General features: G+C 42.2%; 1 protein-coding gene across 1 annotated transcript; it reads left to right on the top strand.

Moving 5' to 3' along the window:
* Positions 1 to 5,849: 5,849 nt before the first annotated feature.
* Positions 5,850 to 20,270, top strand: MPV17L (MPV17 mitochondrial inner membrane protein like). Its single transcript, XM_058569998.1, has 4 exons — positions 5,850 to 6,159; positions 9,487 to 9,557; positions 13,025 to 13,054; positions 13,134 to 20,270. Exons 1-4 carry the CDS (start codon positions 5,850 to 5,852, stop codon positions 13,311 to 13,313), a joined length of 591 nt encoding a protein of 196 aa, XP_058425981.1. The 3' UTR covers positions 13,314 to 20,270.
* The last annotated feature ends 269 nt before the right edge of the window (positions 20,271 to 20,539 follow it).

The raw sequence follows: 20,539 nt of genomic DNA, 5'->3' as shown, positions 1-20,539 counted from the left end.
CATGGAAGCAACCCCAGTGCCCATCAACAGATGAGTGGATAAAGTTGAGGTTTATATATACAATGGAATACTACTCAGCCATAGAAAGACAAAATCGTCCCATCTACAACAACATGGATGGACCTTGAGGGTGTTAGGCTAAGTGATATAAGCCAGATAGGGAAAGACAAACACCGTATGATTTCACTCATATGTGGGAGATAAACAAACACCTGGATAAAGAGATCAGATTAGTGGTTACCAGAGGGGAAAGAGGCTGGGGGGTGGGTGAAGGGGGTAAAGACACACATATGTATGGTGACGGATTAAAACTAGACTATTTGTGGTGAGCACAATACCGTCTATACAGAAACTGATATATAATAACGTACACCTGAAATTACACAATGTTATAAACTAATATGACTTCAATAAAATAATTAAATTTAAAAAAAGAGAGTCTCCTAGGGTCATAGAGACAGAATTCTTAGGCACAGTTTTTCCGCATCAGAGCTGAAATGCAGTGATTTCATGACAGAATTGCTTAGTACCATCTCTGCTAACAGAAGAAATTAAGGCCCTGGTGGGAAGCAAGCTTCCATCCTCTTGTTTTAACCTCCGCTTCTGAACTTTTCCAACTGGAGCACCCCTTCTTTCTGTGTGCATTCAGGGCATAAGCAGTGGTGGTTATTCCCCCTCCCCTTCCCCATCATTTCAATCCTACCCACCCAAACCCATCCAAATAAAAATGACTTTTCAAAAAGAAAATCATATTAAAATTTGCATAAAGCACAGCTCTCTTTATTCATCTGTAGCCACACTAAGCAAAGACCTTGTGCTTACTGGGCACACTGGGCTTCAAATCAAAGCACTCGCTTCCATTCAGATGGCTGCTGGAGAAATTCCATTAAGAATGAAGGGCTCTGGAATGAAGGGGTGGGTGGTGAGGAAATCAGAAAGAAGGAGGACTAGATAACATTTCCTTGCCAGCCTCCCTCGAGCCCCATTTCAGATGACAAGGAGGAAGACAGTGGCTTTAGCATCCTGCTCTTTGCCCACACCCACAGAGACAACCGATGTCTCAGAGGTGATACTGAGGGGGTTTGGGGAACTTCAATAACCTTTTGTGAGGGGTGGCCGTAGCTGATTGCTTCCTCTGCTCATTGGAAAACAGACCTGTTGGTCTTGGAGCCTTTTAAGCCAAAGAGCCTTTTGTCTTGTCAGTAGACATTTCAGGATTAGCAAGAGAAGTTAGAAGATTTTAGACACTGCAGCCCACTCGGTGGTTCTTATTAGCCCCGATTCATTTAAATAAAATGAAATAATAACAGTTTCAATAAGCTCCATTGTAATCATCTTAATTTATTTTTAATGTGATCCTTAGTTGTAAATTGAAGCTGGGTTCCCACGTCCGTACTTTATTCCCTGCTGCAAGAGTTCCTAACAAAACGCCTCTTCTACGTTTGAAGGCAGCACTAAGTTCTCCAGTGTCTCCCACTGTTCAGGGACGTTAATGTCACATGAATGCGTTGCCTCGTTACTGCCGGAGGGCTCTGAATCACAGCTTGCACAGATGATGAAGCATCAATGTAATGCATTAATTTATCTTAGAGCATCTCTTGTTTAAAGGCCATGTGATTCTTTAAGGGTTTGCTTGAGTAATAGACTGTCTTCACTGAATTTTTCATTGCTTTTAAGAAGAGACACAGCAATACGTGTGAAATAGTCTAAGCCTTTGAAGTATTCATTTCTCTTTCTTTCAACTCCCGTTAAGTCAATATATTGAGCTGCTTGATAAAGATCGCCATAGATTTTGGATGGAGGATATATGCCTCTACAGTTTGCTACCAACCCCTCACCTCATTGGGGTTCTTGGAGGAGTGTCAAGAGATTTTCACATATTGAGGTATATGGGGTAATCAGTTCAAAACTGATTCAGGGGGCCGGCCCCATGGCCTAGTGGTTGAGTTCAGTGCCGTCCACTTCAGCAGCCTGGGTTCGGGTCCTGGGCATGGACCTACACCACTCGTCAGTGACTATGCTGTGGCGGCAACCCACATACAAAATAGAGAAGGATTGGCACAGATGTTAGCTCAGGGCAAATCTTCTTCAAGGAAAAAGAGGAAGATTGGCAAAAGATGTTAGTTCAGGGCAAATCTTCCTCAGCATAAAAACAAACAAAAAAAACCAACAAAAAAACCCAAAACTGATTCAGCTTGAACTAAAGAAGCCTAACTTAACGGCCTATCAAACACACATTGTATGTCCGCTTTAACCATTAAAGAATTCACTCTCTTAGTATAATAATGCATACTACCCCTCCTATGCCCTATTGGTAACGCCCATATTAGTCCCTTTCCCCAACGCCAGGGTCATGTTGACTTGCTAATTTGCAGCTAAATACCTCTATGAAACTTTGAAAATGTATCCTGGGTGTGTTTAATGTATGTTCTTTGTTCTAAAAAGATATGACTGTCCTGAAAACCATGCTTCTCTGGAATGCTTTCTTCCTTTCTGGAAAAGGCCTTCCCCAGTTATGATCCTCACTCTGGCTCAAGTAAGACTCACCTTATTTCTCTTATCTATAGAATGGTTATTGGTTATTTTTGCATAGACAGGAGTAAATGAGTCAACGGATTAGAGCACCCAGTGGAGAACTGACACATGCAGTAGGCTCCTAATAAATGTCAGTCTCATCCCATTGGGACTGACAGATTTAGCAAAATAAAATTTAAAAATATACAATGCTCAGTTAACTTGGAATTTCAGATGAATAATGAATAATTTTTTAGTGTGTGTCCCAAATATAGCATGGGGCATACTTACACCAAAATGTTATTCATTGTTCATCTGAAATTCCAAGTTAACTGGGCGTCCTGTATTTTACCTGGCAACCCTCATTCCTCCCCCACCCCACTCTCCTGCCTCCAGTTTTGCTCTGTATGTCTCTCGAAGAAATTTGATTAAGAGAATTGTGTAGGCATTATTAGCGAAATTTTTGTGTGTGTGTAATGAAGACCACAATTTTCTCTAATTTAGTCAGAAATCAGATTTTTTTTTTTTTAAAGCATCGCAAATACAAATCCTTTCCACAGCACATAGTTTAGTGCCTGGCACATAATAGTGCTCAATGAATACTGATCAGTTGAATGAATGAATGAATGAACGAACGAGTGCCCAAACAAACAGAGAGTCCTAATCTGCGTATGTTGAGAAATGGGTAGTTTGATTTCAGTTTATACAATCAACTGCTGTTAGACGAGACCAAAAGGATTACAGAGATGGGAGACACGATAAACAGGGGTATAGTAGGCTGAATAATGGCGCTCCAAAGATGTCCATGTCTTAATCCCCAGAACCTGTGGATATGTTATTTTACATGGCAAAAAGGACTTTGTAGTTGACCCTCAAGCTGAGGATCTTGAGATGGGGAGATTATCCTGGATTATCCAGGTGGGCCAAATATAATCACTAGAGTCCTTCTAAGAGGGAGGCAGGTCAGAGTCACAAAAGACTATGTCACAATCCAATGACAGAGAGAGAGATTGGAAGATGCTACACTGCTGACTTTGGGGCCATCAAGGAATGCAGGTCTAGAAGCTAGAAAAGGCAAGGAAATGGATCCTCCTCCAAGGCCTCCAGAGGGAATGCAGCCCTGCAGACCCATTTTAGACTTCTGACCTCCCAAACTCTAGGACAACAAATTTGTGTTGTTTTAAGCCATTAAATTTGTGGTAACTTGTTACAGCAGCAATAGAAAAATAATACAAGGGAGATATAAGTAATAAACAAGGAAAGACATTTTGGTGAGCTAGGAGACTGCCTAGCTGGGAGAAATCTGACAGAAAGATTTGCTTGGGACCAGTGACAAGAAGAAGGAGGGAGCGGGATAGAAATCAGCATATAAGCAGATAGAAAGGGTCCAAGAACACAGAAATTGGCAGTTTCCCAAGAATTGAAGAGAACGGGTGTATTAGTCTGCTAGGGCTGCCAGAACAAAATACCACACACTAGGTGGGTTAAAAAACAAATTTATTTTCTCACAGTTCTGGAGGCTAGAAGCCCAAGGTCAAGGTGTCAGCTGGGTTGATTTCTTCTGAGGCCTCTCTCTTCAGCTTGCAGATGGCTGCCTTCTTACTGTGTCCTCACATGGTCTTCCCTCTGTGCGTGCACTGCCTGGTGTCACTTTGTGTGGCCAAATTTCCTCTTCTTGTAGGGACATCAATCACTGGATTAGGGCCCACACCAAGGGCCTCATTTTTAACTTAATCACCTTGTTAAAGGCCCTACCTCCAAATACAGTCACATTCTGAAGTATTGGGGTTTAGGGCTCCGACATATTAATTTTGGCGGGACACAATTCAGCCCATAACAATGAGGTTGACAAATTGAGAAACAGTCTCTAAAATAACTTGTTAGTGCCCCAGATTGGAGACTAAGGCGATATATGCCAATTCAGTGCAATGCAACATGATCCGAGATTGGATGTCAGAGGGAGAAGGACCTTAGTGGGACAATTGGCAATAATTTGAATAAGGTCTGTAGATTAGGTAACAGTATTACATCAGTGCTGATTTCCTGGTTTTGATAATTGTACTACGATTATGTAAGATGTAAATATTTGGAGAAGCTTGGGTGAAGGGTATATGGGAACTGTACTATTTTTGGAACTTTATTCTGAGTCTGGAATTGTTCAAAATGAAAAGTTAAAAATTGAAAAATTAAAAATTAAAGTAGGATAAACAAATAGAAGCGAGACACAGTGAGAGAGAGAGAGAAAATGAGAGTGGGATTGGATGGGACAGTGAAGGAGGGGAAAAAAGCAAGGAAAAGGAGCAAGGAGAAACTGAGCTCCATGAAGTCAGAGATTGTATCTATTGTTTGGGTTCCCGATGACACCCCACCCCCCACCCCACCCCCCACCCCCGCTACTTCTGGGACATACCTGGGAGCTCTACATACATTTCGGGAGGCAATATTCATTGAGTCACAAACTCTGAAGAGAAGGCAATAGGCTCATTGATCCCGCCTTACATTCATGGAAGTCCTCAAATTTTAACTCTTCAATTTGTCTCCAAGCAAAGTTACATGATCAGTCAGTAGTGTGTGTTGAAAATGTGAATTCCTCACATGTAAACATTTAAAATACACCACCATCTTGGTAACTGAATGTTGGTATCCCTTTTTTTTTTCTTCCTATTTCCCCCCACTTTTTAAAGCTTTTTTTGACGTATAATTCACATGCCATAACATTCACCATTTTAAAGATTTTATTTATTTATTTTTTCCCCCCAAAGCCCCAGTAGATAGCTGTATGGCATAGCTGCACATCCTTCCAGTTGCTGTATGCGGGACGCGGCCTCAGCATGGCCGGAGAGGCGGTGCGTCAGTGCGCGCCCGGGATCCGAACCCGGGTTGCCAGCAGCGGAGCACCCTCACTTAACCGCTAAGCCACGGGGCCAGCCCACATTCACCATTTTAAAGTGTATTCAATGGTTTCCCGTGCAATCATCAGCACTATCTAATTACAGAACATTTTCATTATCCCCCAAAAGAACACCATACCCAGTTAGCAGTCACTTCGCAGCCCTCCATCGCTCAGCCCCTGACAACCGCTAGTCTACATTCTGTCTCTGTGCATTTGCCTAGTCTGGACTTTTCCTGTAAATACGCTCATGCGTGATGTGGACCAGCCACATTTAAACGCTGAGCCCGCACAGTGGCTAGCGGCCACGGGATTGGCTGGCGCGGACTGGGTGTGCGCGGGCGCCCAATGGCTCTCGAGCGTCTGGAGAGGGCAGGTGCGGGCGGCAGGGGGAGGCGCGCGGGGGCAGGGGCGGCGGGGGCTGGCGGGCGCCCGCGGCGCGGGGATGGCGGGCTGGTGGCGGGCGCTGCGGCGCGCGGCCCGGCGCCACCCGTGGCCCACGAACGTGCTGCTCTACGCCGCGCTCTTCTCGGCCGGCGACGCGCTGCAGCAGCGGCTGCGGGGCGGCCCGGCCGACTGGCGGCAGACGCGGCGCGTGGCCACCGTGGCCGTGACCTTCCACGGCAACTTCAACTACGTGTGGCTGCGCCTGCTGGAGCGCGCGCTGCCCGGCCGCGCGCCGCGCGCCGTCCTGGCCAAGGTGCTGTGCGACCAGGCGTTCGGCGGGCCCGTGGCGCTCGCGGCCTTCTACGCAGGTGAGGGGCCCGGGCAGGGTCCAGGGGGTCGGATCTGGGGGTGCCGGGATCCAGGATTGGGGGACTGGAGGCAGGGCCCCGGGGCTTTGCGGGCCGGGGCTGGAAGCCATGGGGGTGGGTGACCGGGAGTTCAGGGGACTGAGAGTGCTGGGGCGGGGGCTGGAGGTCGATGTGCAGGGGCCGAGAAGCCTGGGGACCAGGGATTCAGGGGGCTGAGGGGGAGAAATTGTGGGGCTGGGGAGGCCGAGGATTAGGGGGCCAAGGCCCAGTGGGTTAAGGATTCAGGGGGCCAGGATCAGAGTTGGAATGCTGGATTTGTAGGTAGTCTGTGGCTGGAGGTTTGGGGGGGGCGGGTCTGGGGCTTAGGCCGTAACTGGGAGGAGGCAGGGCTGGGGGTCCATCTCCCTCTGAAAAAGGTTCATGGGAATGTCCAGGAGACCCCAGCTCCTTGCCATAGCAGCTGCAATCCCTGTGACCTAGTTGTGGGGCAGCGTCCTGCTCCTGGGAGAATCCACACCTGGGGCTACGGGGTCTCCTTTCTGCTGGCTGACACTCCTTTCCAACACATCAACAAAATGTGAGGGGACTGGGGACGGTGGGGCAGAGCCGGTGGAACCTGAAGTCGGGCCAGTTCCCAGAAAATTCACGCTCAGGGTCCCAGTCGTGCTTTGGTAACAAGATTTTCCTGCAGGGGTCCCATCTCCATGTCAAAACCCATGGAAAATATGAGGGGACCTCGAACACCTGCCATAGAGGACTCTATACCTCTGAGGGTCCAGGGAGCCCCTTCCTCAGAAAAATCGCCTTGAGGCCTGAGGGCCTGACTTTGGGAACCTTCCATAGGGCCCTAAATACCAAAAAGTATGGAAGGGGCTCTGTGGCCTCCATGTCATAGCAGTTTCTGGAAGAAAGTGGGCTGGGGAGGGGCACAGATTCTCTAAGAAAATCCAAGGGTCCTGGGCCTGGCCTTGGCCTTGGGGATCAGAGATCACCCCCCTAGCAGAGGCTTCTTGTCAGTGGCTGTTGGTGCCTTCTGAACCAGGTTGAGGCAGTCAAGTCACCACCTTGAAGAAACCTACAGGTCCCATGGACCTTATTTGGGGAGCCAGATTCTTCCTTCCCTCACAAACCCCACAGGGAGCATGAAGGACCTGGCTGCCTGTTGCAGTCTCAGTCAACCACGTGGCCTACGGGGTCAGTGAGGTCAGGGGAATAGAGGACCTGAGGGCGGGGGCCACCTGGTTTATCAGATCTGTGTCTGGCCCCAGGGTGTGACTTCCAGGCCAGATTTGCAAACAGGTTCTCAGCCCTGTTACTACAGTGGCCTTGTACCCTGGTGAAGAGGTTGGGAGCTGGGGGCTGGGTGCTTGGGAACAAGATTCCCATTTAATCTTCAAACAACCCAGTGAGGCAGGTCCTGTTATTATGCCCATGTTACAGATGAGGAAACTGAGGCTCAAAGGAGTGAAGGGACTTGTCCAAAGACAACACAATCCAGGCCATGTTCTTAATCTCGAGTGTTGTCCGTATGCCAGAAACTGGAAAGATGCCACAGTGACAGGGCTCGGGGAAGCCTGTGGGTCAAGCCCCAGGCCCCCGAAACAGATTCCTGCCATAGTTGCTTCTCTGTTTTGCTTTTTATTTTATTTTATTTTATTTATTTATTTTTTTTTTGTGAGGAAGATCAGCCCTGAGCTAACATCCATGCTAATCCTCCTCTTTTTGCTGAGGAAGACTGGCTCTGAGCTAACATCTATTGCCAATCATCCTCCTCCTTTTTCTCCCCAAAGCCCCAGTAGATAGTTGTATGTCATAGTTGCACATCCTTCTGGCTGCTGTATGTGGGACGCAGCCTCAGCATGGCCGGAGAAGCGGTGCGTCGGTGCGCGCCCGGATTCCGAACCCGGGCCACCAGTAGTGGAGCGCGCGCACTCAACCACTAAGCCACGGGGCGGCCCTCTTTTGCTTTTTAGATTTCTGGCCTGGTTTCCTTTTCTTCATGTTAAAATGAAGGGGGAAGGTGGGAGGGGTGTGATGGATGTTTATTCAAGGCACTTCGATTTAGAAATTGCCTGTGTCAGATGATCCTTTGTGCTGGGCCCTTTGGGGAACTAGTGTAGTTGTGATGAAGAGTCTGGCTCAGAATCCACACCTGGGTTGGACCTGGGCCACTGTTGACCTCCCCGAGCTCTTTCCTCCTCTGTAACTCTACCATCCTCGGCCCATGGTGAGGAGCATCCAATGAAATAATGCACATAAAGTGCTTAGCACTTAATTAGTCTTGGGTGAGTGGAATGCGGTATTACCCATATTCAACTCGGTTTTCGCATGAGTTGTAATAATCCCCTTCAACTGACTAAAAAGATCGTATTTCCCCTTTCTCCTAATCGGAGTTGGGGGAGAATTTTTAAAGCACTCTCATTTTTCCAGCCTTCCTTTTTTTTTTTTTTTTGTGAGGAAGATCAGCCCTGAGCTAACATCCATGTCAATCCTCCTCTTTTTTTTTTTTGCTGAGGAAGACCGGCTCTGAACTAACATCTATTGCCAATCCTCCTCCTTTTTTTTTTTTCTCCTCCAAAGCCCCAGTAGACAGTTGCATGTCATAGTTGCACATCCTTCTAGTTGCTGTACGTGGGACGCGGCCTCAGCATGGCCAGAGAAGCGGTGCGTCCGTGCGCGCCCGGGATCCGAACCCAGGCCGCCAGTAGCGGAGCGTGCTCTTAACCGCTAAGCCACGGGGCCGGCTCAATTCCAGCCTTCCTGAACTAGCAGGGTTTTGTCCTCCCATTTATCCTTGCTCCCTGAATTTCTTTTCAGTGTTGTTGAACATCCAAGTTTTCAAAATGTTTTTAGGAAGGCGGAATTGGTGTTCTGCTTTCAAATTCTGATGAGAAAACCTCTTTATTTGATGGGAGATTTGTAATTGCCAGAATACCCGGGGTCCGTCAGCTTTTTTTTAATAGAAGGAAATTAAATTCTTAAAATTTTAAACATTTCACAAAAAGTTTGGAAGGAGAGAAGAAAATTACCAATAGTACCACTATTCTAACACTGCTGTTTTTGTGAATTTTCTTACAGTTTTAAGTCATTCTGCTATAACTTTTATACCCTGCTAGTCTCACTTCATATTTATCATTCCTTTAAAATTTATCTAGTTTTAGAATGGAGGTTATGTTCTGTTTTTGCTCTTAGGTCAGCAGGGACATATTGAGTGAATGACAGTGGTGACTTTGCATAGTGGAATAGGAAACTTGAACGTAAACTGTTATATAGTATTCTTCCTACTGAATCTTTTAAAATTCATTGGTTGTATGTTTTTGTAAATAGGTATGAGTATTCTCCAAGGAGAGGATGACATATTTTTGGACCTGAAACAGAAATTCTGGAATACATATAAGGTAAGACAGACTTTTGAAAATGCAACCAAGATCTTTTGTATGTTTTTAACATTAAATACATTTTAATAAAAATCTTCTTAAATTAGGGCTCCAGTTGGTTGGCACAAGAGTATAATATTTTGACAGAGGTCTTAAATTTGATCAATGAATGAAAAGAAGCTTTTAAATTTGATCAATGAATGAAAAGAAGCTTTAGGAGTGTCTATACTTGGAGTGTCTATACAAGTGTTTCTGAATTTTAGTCAATGTTCACAATAATTTCTGATGTTCTTATATTTACTCTTATTAGTGATCACAATTTATTTAGTGAATTTTGGAGCCAAAGAGGTTATTGCAAAATAGGAATAGTAGAATGTGAGTGGCTTAATGGAATCCTTCCCACATTCAGAGCCAATGTTTCCAGGTGTGCATTCTGCTGAGTCTCTGTGAAAGGAACCTTCTTAACATCACAAAGGTATCTACAGAGAAGGATAGTGTTTCCCAGGGTTAGTCCTAGGCCTGAAGCAAATCACCTGTTGTACTTTTTGCTCAGGACAAATATATACAATTCAGTCCAACAAATATTTATTTATTTATTCAATGAAGATTTATCAATTTATTAAGATTTGTCCTTAAGGCCTGGCAAAATCAGGGATGCTTTCCATCTCTGGTGTTTGATTCTATTAATCACAAGGAGGTGAATTTCCAGGATTCCAGAACATACACAGGCTGGCCTAGGGCTTCACATGTATTTAGTTCCCTATCAAAAGCCACACCCAGCTATTGCCCGCACTGCTTCTAGTACCCTCTGTTGAAAGACCAAGCTGCAGAACCGGCATCACCCCCTTGATGGTTGGGGCAGATGATGGGGAGATTTGAAGCCACACGCTTCCCCTGAGCCCCTATCCTCGGGGACAGCTCCTTCTTCCTTCAAGGGGGAACAGTATTCAGAATTCTTGTTACTTCTCTTGGGGCAGAAATTGTGGGCCCGTAGTGACATCCAAATGTGATTTTCTTCTGCTTTATTTTGGAAAAAGCAACAAGTTTTCCCATATGTCATAGATCCTATGGAGATATGTATGTCCAACATTTATAAAAAGAACAAGCAGAATTGTGGAAAAAAGGGGCTTAGGCAGAGATGTGCAGATGTTTCAGATTCTCCTCCCTTAATGAAGACCCACAGGCTACCTTTTTTGGGTGGAAACATGGGGACCTTGTACACCTTTTTGAAAAACAGTGGTTACAAATGAGTTAGTCTCATCTCTGCCCATGAGAAGAAGGAGAGTACCAGCAGTCTGAAGCCCAGCACCATTTGGGAACTTTCCTGAAGATTTCCCATAATAAACTGTCTGCTAGGCACTGTGCTAGGTGTTAGCGGAAGATGCAAAAATATATATATAAAAAACACAGATACTATCCTTAAGGGACTTACAGTGTAGTGGGGTAGATAGACAGGTAAATAGGCAGGTGTTAACCTTAATGCTACAAGCAATGCTCTGAGTATGCGCTGGGTCCTCTAGCAAATGGGTACTTAGCACAGCATGGAGGAGTAGGGGCCGGGGTCTAGGAAGGCTTCCTGGGGCAGATGATGCCTGAGCTGAGTCTTAAAGAACACACAGGAGTTAGGGAAATACCTGGGAGTAGGGCAATCCCAGGGCAGAGGGAGCATGAGCAGAGTCAGGAATGCGAACAACACCGTGGCATGGCTGCAGGGGAGAAACCACGGCGGTTTGGTCTTCAAAGAATATAGAGTATGAATTGAGGGGCAACTGGAAATGAGTTTGGATCTCGGAGGGTGTTGAACGCCATGCCGAGGATCTTGAGCTTCAGTAACGGTGGCAAGGGAAACCAGTTGGGGGTTATTGTAACCAAGTTCACATAAGGAATAATGAAGCAGTGGGACTAGGGATCATTTGAGAAATATTTTGGAGGAAGAATGGGTAGATCTTGATAACTGATTGGAAGTATGGGTAATGAGCAATGACACATCTGGGATGACGCTCTTGCATTTACTGAGTGGCCCTCAGCATTCTCCTGTAAGCAAGAGCCCACTCTTCTCTGCCAGTTATTTATTTACTTATTTTTCTATTTATTATCAGTATAGACTTAGGGATTCCCATTTTTTCAATAGTTTATAATTTATTACTGTGTTTAATTATTTTTGGTATGCAAATGTCCCAGATTTGTCTGTCAAGAGTCCCTTCATGTCAAGAGACATAAGAGGCTCCTATGTCTTTGTGACATCCCCCGTCTTTTTCTTTTAAAACCACTTCCTTACTTTCTGTCATAACAAATGTTCCAGACTCATCTTGTACCTCGTACCTGCGCTGCCCTGGCCCTGGAATCAGCAATTTCTCCGAGAAGTCCTTTTTCCTTTTAGCGGGGGATGGTATAGGAGACTAGGATCTGTGCACTAGCTGATGCTACATTCTGAAAGAAAAAAATCGCTGTAAAAAGTAAAGCCATGGGCTCAGTCTTCCGATCGTTTTTGCTAAAGTAGTAAATTCTTAAATGGGTATGTATTTTTAAATAGCTTTTATTGCAACTACTGTCAAAACTTTAGAAAATAAATTTAGTTAAAAAAAAAGAAAAGAATACCACTTTTATATTACCAATGTAATCCCATTTTTAAGGACTATTTTGAAACATTCAAGCTTTTTTTTTTAGATATAATTTCCATACCAAGACCTCTATCTTTTAAAAAACATCCATCATGATGATCTTTTTGTCACAATGTACGGGTTAAAGCCTGTTAAAATAAATCTATCTTGAAATATTTTGTAATACACAAAAATGCCAGCTAAACTTATTCTATAGCATGAAATAGTTTGAATTTTTATTAGCAAATCATTCCATCAAGAATGGTTTGATAGGGACCAGCCTGGTGTCGTAGTGGTTAAGTTCATGCGCTCCGCTTTGGTGGCCCAGGGTTCACAGCTTAGGCGTCCCACATATAAAGTAGAGGAAGATGGACACGGGTGTTAGCCCAGGACCAATCTTCTGCAGCAGAAAGAGGAGGATTGGCAACAGATGTTAGCTCAGAGCTAATCTTCCTCACCCCCCCACCCCACCCCACAAAAAGAATGGTTTGATATATAGTTTTAAGAATTTGTTGATGATTCCTGTGTTTTGTAAATATATTCCTATATCATTTGCTTGAGCTAACAGGAAAGTTGCAATGTATACGTATATGTTGTTATTTTAAAAGCAGTTGTCTTCCAGAATTGGTACTGATTCAGGTGGATTTTTCACTCTGGACCTGTGAATACAACTAATGAAAATATCTTGTACCTAACAGCTTTTTGCACCACTCCCCAACCTCTTCTATTCGAGAGACCTCAAGTAGTCTTACTTAACTGGCTTAGTCTGAAATGTAATACCACCTCAACATTCTATCTGCCTGGTATTTCTTAATCTTTTATAGAATGAACTGTGGGATTGTTTTGTGTGATTAAAAGGCATTCTAATAAAGTTTTTCTTTATTCCAGACTGGACTGATATACTGGCCTTTTGTGCAGGTGAGTTTCAGACTACTCAGAATGCTAACTCGTGGCTTTGGTCTATATGGATCCCTAACAGACTCTCTCTCTGTTGTAGCTGATCAACTTCAGCCTTGTTCCAGTTCACTGGAGAACAGCTTACACTGGACTCTGTGGTTTCCTCTGGGCCACCTTCCTTTGCTTTTCAAAACAGAGTGGCGATGGCACATTGAAGTCAGTTTTCACCTTCCTTCATGTAAAGGAGGCCAACGCAGTTGAGAGGCCCCCAGAGAAATGAGAAGCCAATGACTTCCTGAAAGTGACTAATTTTTTATCTTTAAATGCAGTGGATTTCCTGCAGATAAAATGCTCTACTACCAGTTATGGGCTCCATTTTGAAGAATTACTATTCCATAGACCCAGTCATTTCTTAATTATCAATGAGTACTTTAAATTTTATTCAAACCTCCTTTTTTTTTCATTCTAGTCTGAAAGTATTATTTCTCTAGTATTTCCACTTCTTTAATACTTTGGTTCATACCAATAACAATGGCAAAATGGCACTTTATAATTATTACTATTTCTATTCTAATATTTTAATGCCAGTTGATTTAAGAACCCCCTGCTTTGATTGTATACATCTGTCTTCTAAAATCTCAGGTTATCTTCTAAACAATTTTGTGTCAAATTACCTTCTCTACCAGAAATAGTCCTTATAGTAAATTTCTGTTTATACAGAATTCGATCAAGGAGAGGATTGAATAGCCAAATTTTTTTCCCCAAAATACTGTATAATAATTTATTGTTATGCTGATATTGAAGTTCTGTAAGTACATTTTATATCATCAAAAAAATAAGTGTATGATCAGTGTGCCCTGCATAGAATGTATTTTATTAATGTCTTCTGCTTTTATGTCTAAATTAAGTATGTTTTAGTTAATATTTTTTAGTTTTGAGCATATTCAGTTGACTAAAGCACCCCATTTCCTAGACATACAAAATATACAAAATATTTGGCTTCTTAAAAAAATATGTTCAGTGAAATTTCTAAAATTAACAATTTTTCTTCCTCTGGAAGGAAGAATTCTACTCTTAGGGTTCCAGGGAAAATACAGTTATGTGCCACATAATGACGTCTCTGTCAATGACAGACCGCATGTATGATGGCAATCCCTTAAGATTAGTACCACATAGCCTAGGTGTGTAGTAGGCTGCACCATCCAGGTTTGTGTAAGTATATTCTATGATGTTCGCACAACGACAAAATCGCCTAACGACGCTTGTCTCAGAATGTATCTCCGTCCTTAGTGACGTGTGACTGTAGTTACCCGAAAATTTCACATTGATGTTATATTCTTAAAAATCAATGCTTTAAAATAAATCTTTATAGGTAATCTTAAGGTAGACGTGAGAAACTTGCAGTCTTTCTAGCCTTTCAGATTTACTGATGTCTAACTGCAAAACCAGTGGGTTTAAAAATTACATGCATATCTCAAGAAGTTTCAGCAAGTTTCACCTTAGATTTGCACCACAATTCTGTTGCTTCCAGTGGAGGATTTCATAAATTTAAAGATGTGAAGCACTGAAATGTTAATAAATTTATCTTTAGAATTTATAGGTAAGATTAATTTAAGAATATATACCTAAAAATTTTAAGCGTATAATTTATATAACTTGTAATATAAATTTATATGTCATAAATATATAACTTCTAAGTATATGATTTATTTGAATTTCATAGGTATTAATATATTTTATGTTATTGGGACAATCGTAAGGAAATTTCTAGATAGTTTAATTCTAAAATAATTTGTTATTTGCATTGTTTTAACAGTAGTGCAGAAAACAGAAAAGCTATTTCACAATACGTAAGACAAATTTTGTTGTTAAAAAAGTCTGTCCAGAGAAACGATAGTAGATACTACCTGGCTATCTTTTAGATGAGCTTCAAGTTACTTTTCTGATGAAAGAATAGTGTTTGCATTTTGTATAAAAGTAATTGGGAAAACAGATCTTGCTTATACTGTCAAGGGGAAAACTTATTATTCATAAAAAAGATGATAATCTTTACTCAGTGTGTTACTCTGTACTTCAGAGAATATATAGCATGTACTCTCTGAATTTTTGCAAATGGTACACTTTTAATTTTTATGCAAGAGTACTTTTGTGTTTTAGTGTGAGAAATGGTACTTATTCCAAGTAATGCAATGTTTGTTTTAAAATGATGCCGTCCTTGGTAAAATACACTCTAGACCTTCCAGGGTTTAGAACCAAGCACGTGGCCCCCACTCTTCCTCCAGATTCCCCTGTTTTCTAAGGTTTTTTTATCTTGGTCGTATGCTGCCCCGCCATTTTCTTCTGGCCCCGTGATTACTCAGGCAAAGGCAAAACCTATAATTCATTTCCCTTAACAAAGTTGAGACAGACTGCATTTTCAAATAACTTTACCTAATATATGTAGAAAACAAAAGGGAAATTTGGAGGCTGTCAAAAGCATTTTTTAAAAAAAGCTTACAGAATACCAATTTCTGATCCTCTCATACTTAGCTTGAACTCAGGGATCTCGGATCCTGTCCCAGGGCCAGACATTAGGGGTATTTACCCTGTAGCTCTAAGGGCATCTTCCCAGCATTCCTTCTTTCCTGACTCCCTGTCACTGTATGAAAATACCCTTGGCATCCACCACCAGGGAGCTGTCTTCTTGACCCTGCGACCATTAAAATCAAGAGAGCCCGAGTCCTGTCCTTTTGGACTCCTGGTTTCCATTTCCAGTCTGAGAGATAGGCCTCTTACCCAGATAACTGAAAAGTGATTTCTCAATTCAAGGGAGATCTTTCCTTCTGTACAAATTGATGTGAACACCCTGTGGTCCACCAGTGTAACCACAGTAGATAAAATAGCCGTAACCCTAACCCTCATATAAATAATCAACAGATGTTATTAAATGGGCAGTGCAGGGATGTAAAGAGGATAAACAACATGGCCATAACAGTGTTGAAGGAAGTTCATGGTCTAGTTGGGAGTGTAAGTAAGAAAAATGATAATCAGGTTCTTAGGATGTCTAATCAAAATTCATCATTCAGTGCTTGAACAGCGTCTGTGACAAGTGATCAATAGAAAGCTTGCCTATTACTCAAGTAATGCCACTCAGCCATAGGTTATTGGCATAAGCAGTAGGTACTTTGAAATCATGGTGCCCTGGGTAATCTAGGAAGGCTTCGTGAAGGAGACGCCTGAGCTGGGTCTCCAAGGATGGAAAGTCACAAGACTCTAAAGGTCTGTGAACTCGAGTGGTGATGGTAGGATCCAGTGAGATGAGATGAGCTCTTGAAAGAGAGAGCAAAGAGAAAGAAAAGGCATTTAAGTTCTAGCATAAAGAGAAATTTCCATTGATCATTCCTCAACTTTGAATAATGTAGATGCTTCTATCCAGCTCACTTGTGATTAAAAATCATGCATAATTTGCAACTTATCAGTCTTTTTCATTTGTAGGAAAATTAATAAAAGTTATTCTCTTTTATCTATATCACAGTTGGTTTGGTGAGAGAGCATTAGGCAATGTGAAAGTTTGCATGTATTTAAAATTTTCTGATACCAAGTTTGAGGGTGGTGTGTGAAAATATTTTCCTCAAAATCTGTTCAGTAAGGTGATTGATTCAGTGGACAAAGTAATTAGTTATTTGCCCACCAAACAGTCAGTGAAATTTGGCATTAAGGGGTTCATACAAATGAGGAGTGCTTTAGGAAAACTTTACTTTATTTGTCTTGAGGCTGTTTGGGCCAGAATAATAAAAATATTTAATGAATGCAGGGGATTACAGCTACTAAAAGATATAGTGCAAAGAGGAAAACATTTTCACATTCTAGTACTTCATTACTATTTGTAATTTTGGTTTTTAATATTTTGAAGAAAATTTTGTTTTATTTCTTTCACAATAAAACCTATAGATAGAGATTTAACTGTGATATTTCAGGTTGTATCTAAATAGGACCTCCAGATCAACTACGTTAACCACAACCCACCAAATTAAATGTCAACAGTCTCTTTAATTGAGGTAGATTACCCAGAACTACAATTTCTGACTCATCTGTCATTGCTATATACTTTATTTGTTTACTGTTTTTTCTTCCAAGGACCATCATCCTTTAGGATTCATTCGAAGCTATCGAAAAATATTTTTTGCTGTGTGGGCAGTTTACTTTTAGTTTAGTGGAATTTTATGTGAATTTCTGCAGAGTGTTTGCCAAAACCAATTATATCCGGAATATGCTTAACAATATATTCTGGAGACAGCTCTCGTTTGAAATTAGGTTCATCTTCTGAAAGTATTAGAAAGTTAATGGATTTTTGTGCCTGAAGGTTTTGACCTTGCATTGGCTACATTTAATGCAGTTTTACCCGTAATGTTTAGAATCTAAAGGAACCAAATCACAGAAAATGCAATTTAAAAACTATTGAAAATTTTTCTTTTAATACTGTCAACGGCCAATAAGTGAAAGGGGAAATCTGGGGTTTCAAGATATAGTATGTATTTGGAGTTTTAAGATAAAGAACAGATGAAGAGCTGTGAACAGTAGCCAAACAGGTGAATAGAAGAGAATGATTAATAATTGAGTCACTTTTTGGGCATATGTCAAGTAAAGGATGATCTTTTTTCTGGTTCTCTTCCCCTTTGTAAGTCTGTCTTTCCTTAAACAAATCTTTAATCATCCGTATCTTCCTTCCTCTTTCTCTGTCGAATGGTCGTATCAAACTCCCTTCTGTTGCTCACCCGCCGCCCCCACCATGACCACCCAAACACTCCAGTGAGGCAGAATAATTGTGATGAGGTTAGAGACCAGAGCATTTAAGTGACATGACAGCCATACTTTAGAGAGAGGGTAGCAGAGACCCCTTCTTGGGTCTCTTATTCTCTCTGGTGGAATAAAGGGAGCAGCACCAGTCCTAGGGAGAATTTTGAAGTGAGTGAACATTTTGGAGGCAGCTTCCATGTGAAATTAGGTTCGTCTTCTGAAAGTATTAGAAAGTTAATGGATTCTTGTGTCTGAAGATTACTGTTTTTTCTTCCAAGGACCACCATCTTGAGTTTTCCCTTTCTTATCTGAGACCCTCCTTCCTCTAGGTGTCCTTTCCTGTCATTCTCTCTGGCTGTAGTGCTAGATCTTCCAAATTAGTTCTCATTTCTTTTCCTCGCCTCTCAAAACTCCCATTCTCTTCATGTGGCTGATTTCAGCTGGATGTTAGAAAAGTAGGTTTATTAAGCTAATGTACTGAGATGTGGATGACAGCCTTTCCAGCTGAGTTGTTTTTTTTTTTTTTTTTTTTTAATTAGTAGCACAAGCCACTCTGGATAGAACTTCAGGAACTGTTGCTTGGGGGGAGGGGGTGGAGAGAAGAGGGTGTATTTTTGGCAGAAGATGTCTGGTACGCTTTATGTTATGCCGTCCACTTCCCGTTGGATTCAAACCAGTTGGGCAAAGATCATTGCAATGTACTCAACTTGCCAGAATGGGTGATCATTATCTGTTTGCATATTTGTATTCCCTACCAGACTGCGAGCCTCTAGAGGGAAGAATATATTTCTTATTCATATTTGCATCTGAAATGTCCAGCACAGCCTCCAGCACGTAGCAGAAACTCTGTAACACTGTTGAATGAATTAACATGGTTTGTGGATTTCTTGTCTGTTGCTTTTTGCCTCTTGACTGATGCTAAGTCTGGATAGATGGTCCTTTCGTTTTCATCCCCATAAGCAGGCAGCTGTCCTGTCTTAAGCTCAGCACAGCCCAGACTTTCACCTATTCTAGCCCAAGGCCCAGAAAATTATGTTTTCTTGGGGATGGTTATGACGTGTGGGCTTTGGTTCCCCTGGCCCAGCTTGCACATATCCCTCAGTAAACCATCTCTTCACCGCTCTCCCCAGCTCCACAAGACTAGCTTGTTTGTCTTTGAGAATTGAGTGGAATCATGCTAGTTGGGCTTTCCCTACACCGCAAATAGCCCTTGGTGATGATTGATTTTATGTGTCAATTTGACTGTGTAACGGAGTACCCAGATATTTGGTTAAACGTTTTTCTAAGTGTTTTTCTGAAGGTGTTTTTTGGATTGAGATTAACATTTAAATTGGTAGACCGAGTCAAGCAAATTACTCTCCCTAATGTGGGTGGGCCTCATGCAATCACTTCAGGGCCTGAATAGAACAAAAAGCCTGACCCTCTCCTAAGTAAGAGAATTCTTCCTGCCTGACTGCCTTCAATCTGGAACATCAACTTTTTTCCTACCTTTGAACTCGAACCGAAACGTGGGCTCTTCCTGGGTGTGGAGCCTGCTGGCCTTTAGATGAGAACTACACCATCAGCTCTCCTGGTTCTCAGGCCTTCAGACTCACTCTGGGACTAAACCATCGGCTCTCCTGGGTCTCCAGGTTGCTGAGTCACCCTGCAGACCTCCGGACTTGCTTCCGTAATCACATGAGCCAGTTCCTTATAATAAATCTCTTTCTCTCTGTACGTCCTGTTGGTTCTGTTTCTCTGGAGAGCTCTGAATAATACACCCTTGTTTATGAGTGCTAATATTTTGTAGTTTGTGGTTATCTGTGGGCGGTGACCACCAGCGCACAACTGTCACAGAATTACACTTAACATTACTTTCTGGGACCCCTGAAATCATAACACATAGGTGGTCATCCATTCCTACCCCACAGCCTCTCTTTAGGACAACAAATCTATAGGACCTGAAAATGGAAATTCAGCCAGGTAGCCAGATAATTGCCAAATAATGGAGGCGACTACATTGTCACCCTAGGTTGACAGAGGATGGAATATGTATGTTGTGAATTCTGTGAATGTAGGGGGCTGAGGTTTGATTCCGGTTAGATTTCAAGCCCTTTTGGATCTGAGCTGTTACAGTGTTTGATGATGCTTCTTAGTGAAGGACTTGGTCAATGTGACTGGTGCTCTTCCTCTACACTGAGGTCAAGTAGTCGGTCAAACACTGGCTGTGTCTCTATATTGCCTTTTTTACATTTGTGATGAAGAACTGTATTTGTTCATTTTCTACTACTTGTGTCAGTGTCCTCTCCTTCTAAGCCATGGAGCTAGAATGCTCTTTTTGTATTTTGGAGGGAAAGTGTTGTAAAAGCAACACCAGTTGCTTCATTTTTAAATTTAAATTTTATGTATAAAATGTGTCTGTTAAATTTTTGGTGTAATGTGATTTAGTGTATATGAAAAATAAATGAATTTTAGTTAAGTAGTGCAAATGATTCTGGCTGTTTTGTGTTATTGGTGGTATGAATATCCTGGGAAATATGTAAAGGAAGTGAAATTTACATCCTGTAATCTTTCCTAATCATCTTTATTGCAAATGCAAGATTTATGCCTTAGCTTTAGATTGAGATACAAGTTGTCCTTTTCTGTTTATATGTGTCCTTTGTCATTTATTGAATTCTTCCAAATGTTGGCCTATTTCCTATGGAGGTGTGTACTCTCATAGAGCTGAAAATTTAGAATTGAAATCGTTCC

The sequence above is a fragment of the Diceros bicornis genome, chromosome 26 (genome assembly GCF_020826845.1).
Source record: "Diceros bicornis minor isolate mBicDic1 chromosome 26, mDicBic1.mat.cur, whole genome shotgun sequence".
Classification (NCBI taxonomy): Eukaryota; Metazoa; Chordata; class Mammalia; order Perissodactyla; family Rhinocerotidae; genus Diceros; species Diceros bicornis.
Note: the sequence above shows the minus strand (reverse complement) of the source record. Positions and strands in the feature narration are given on the sequence as shown.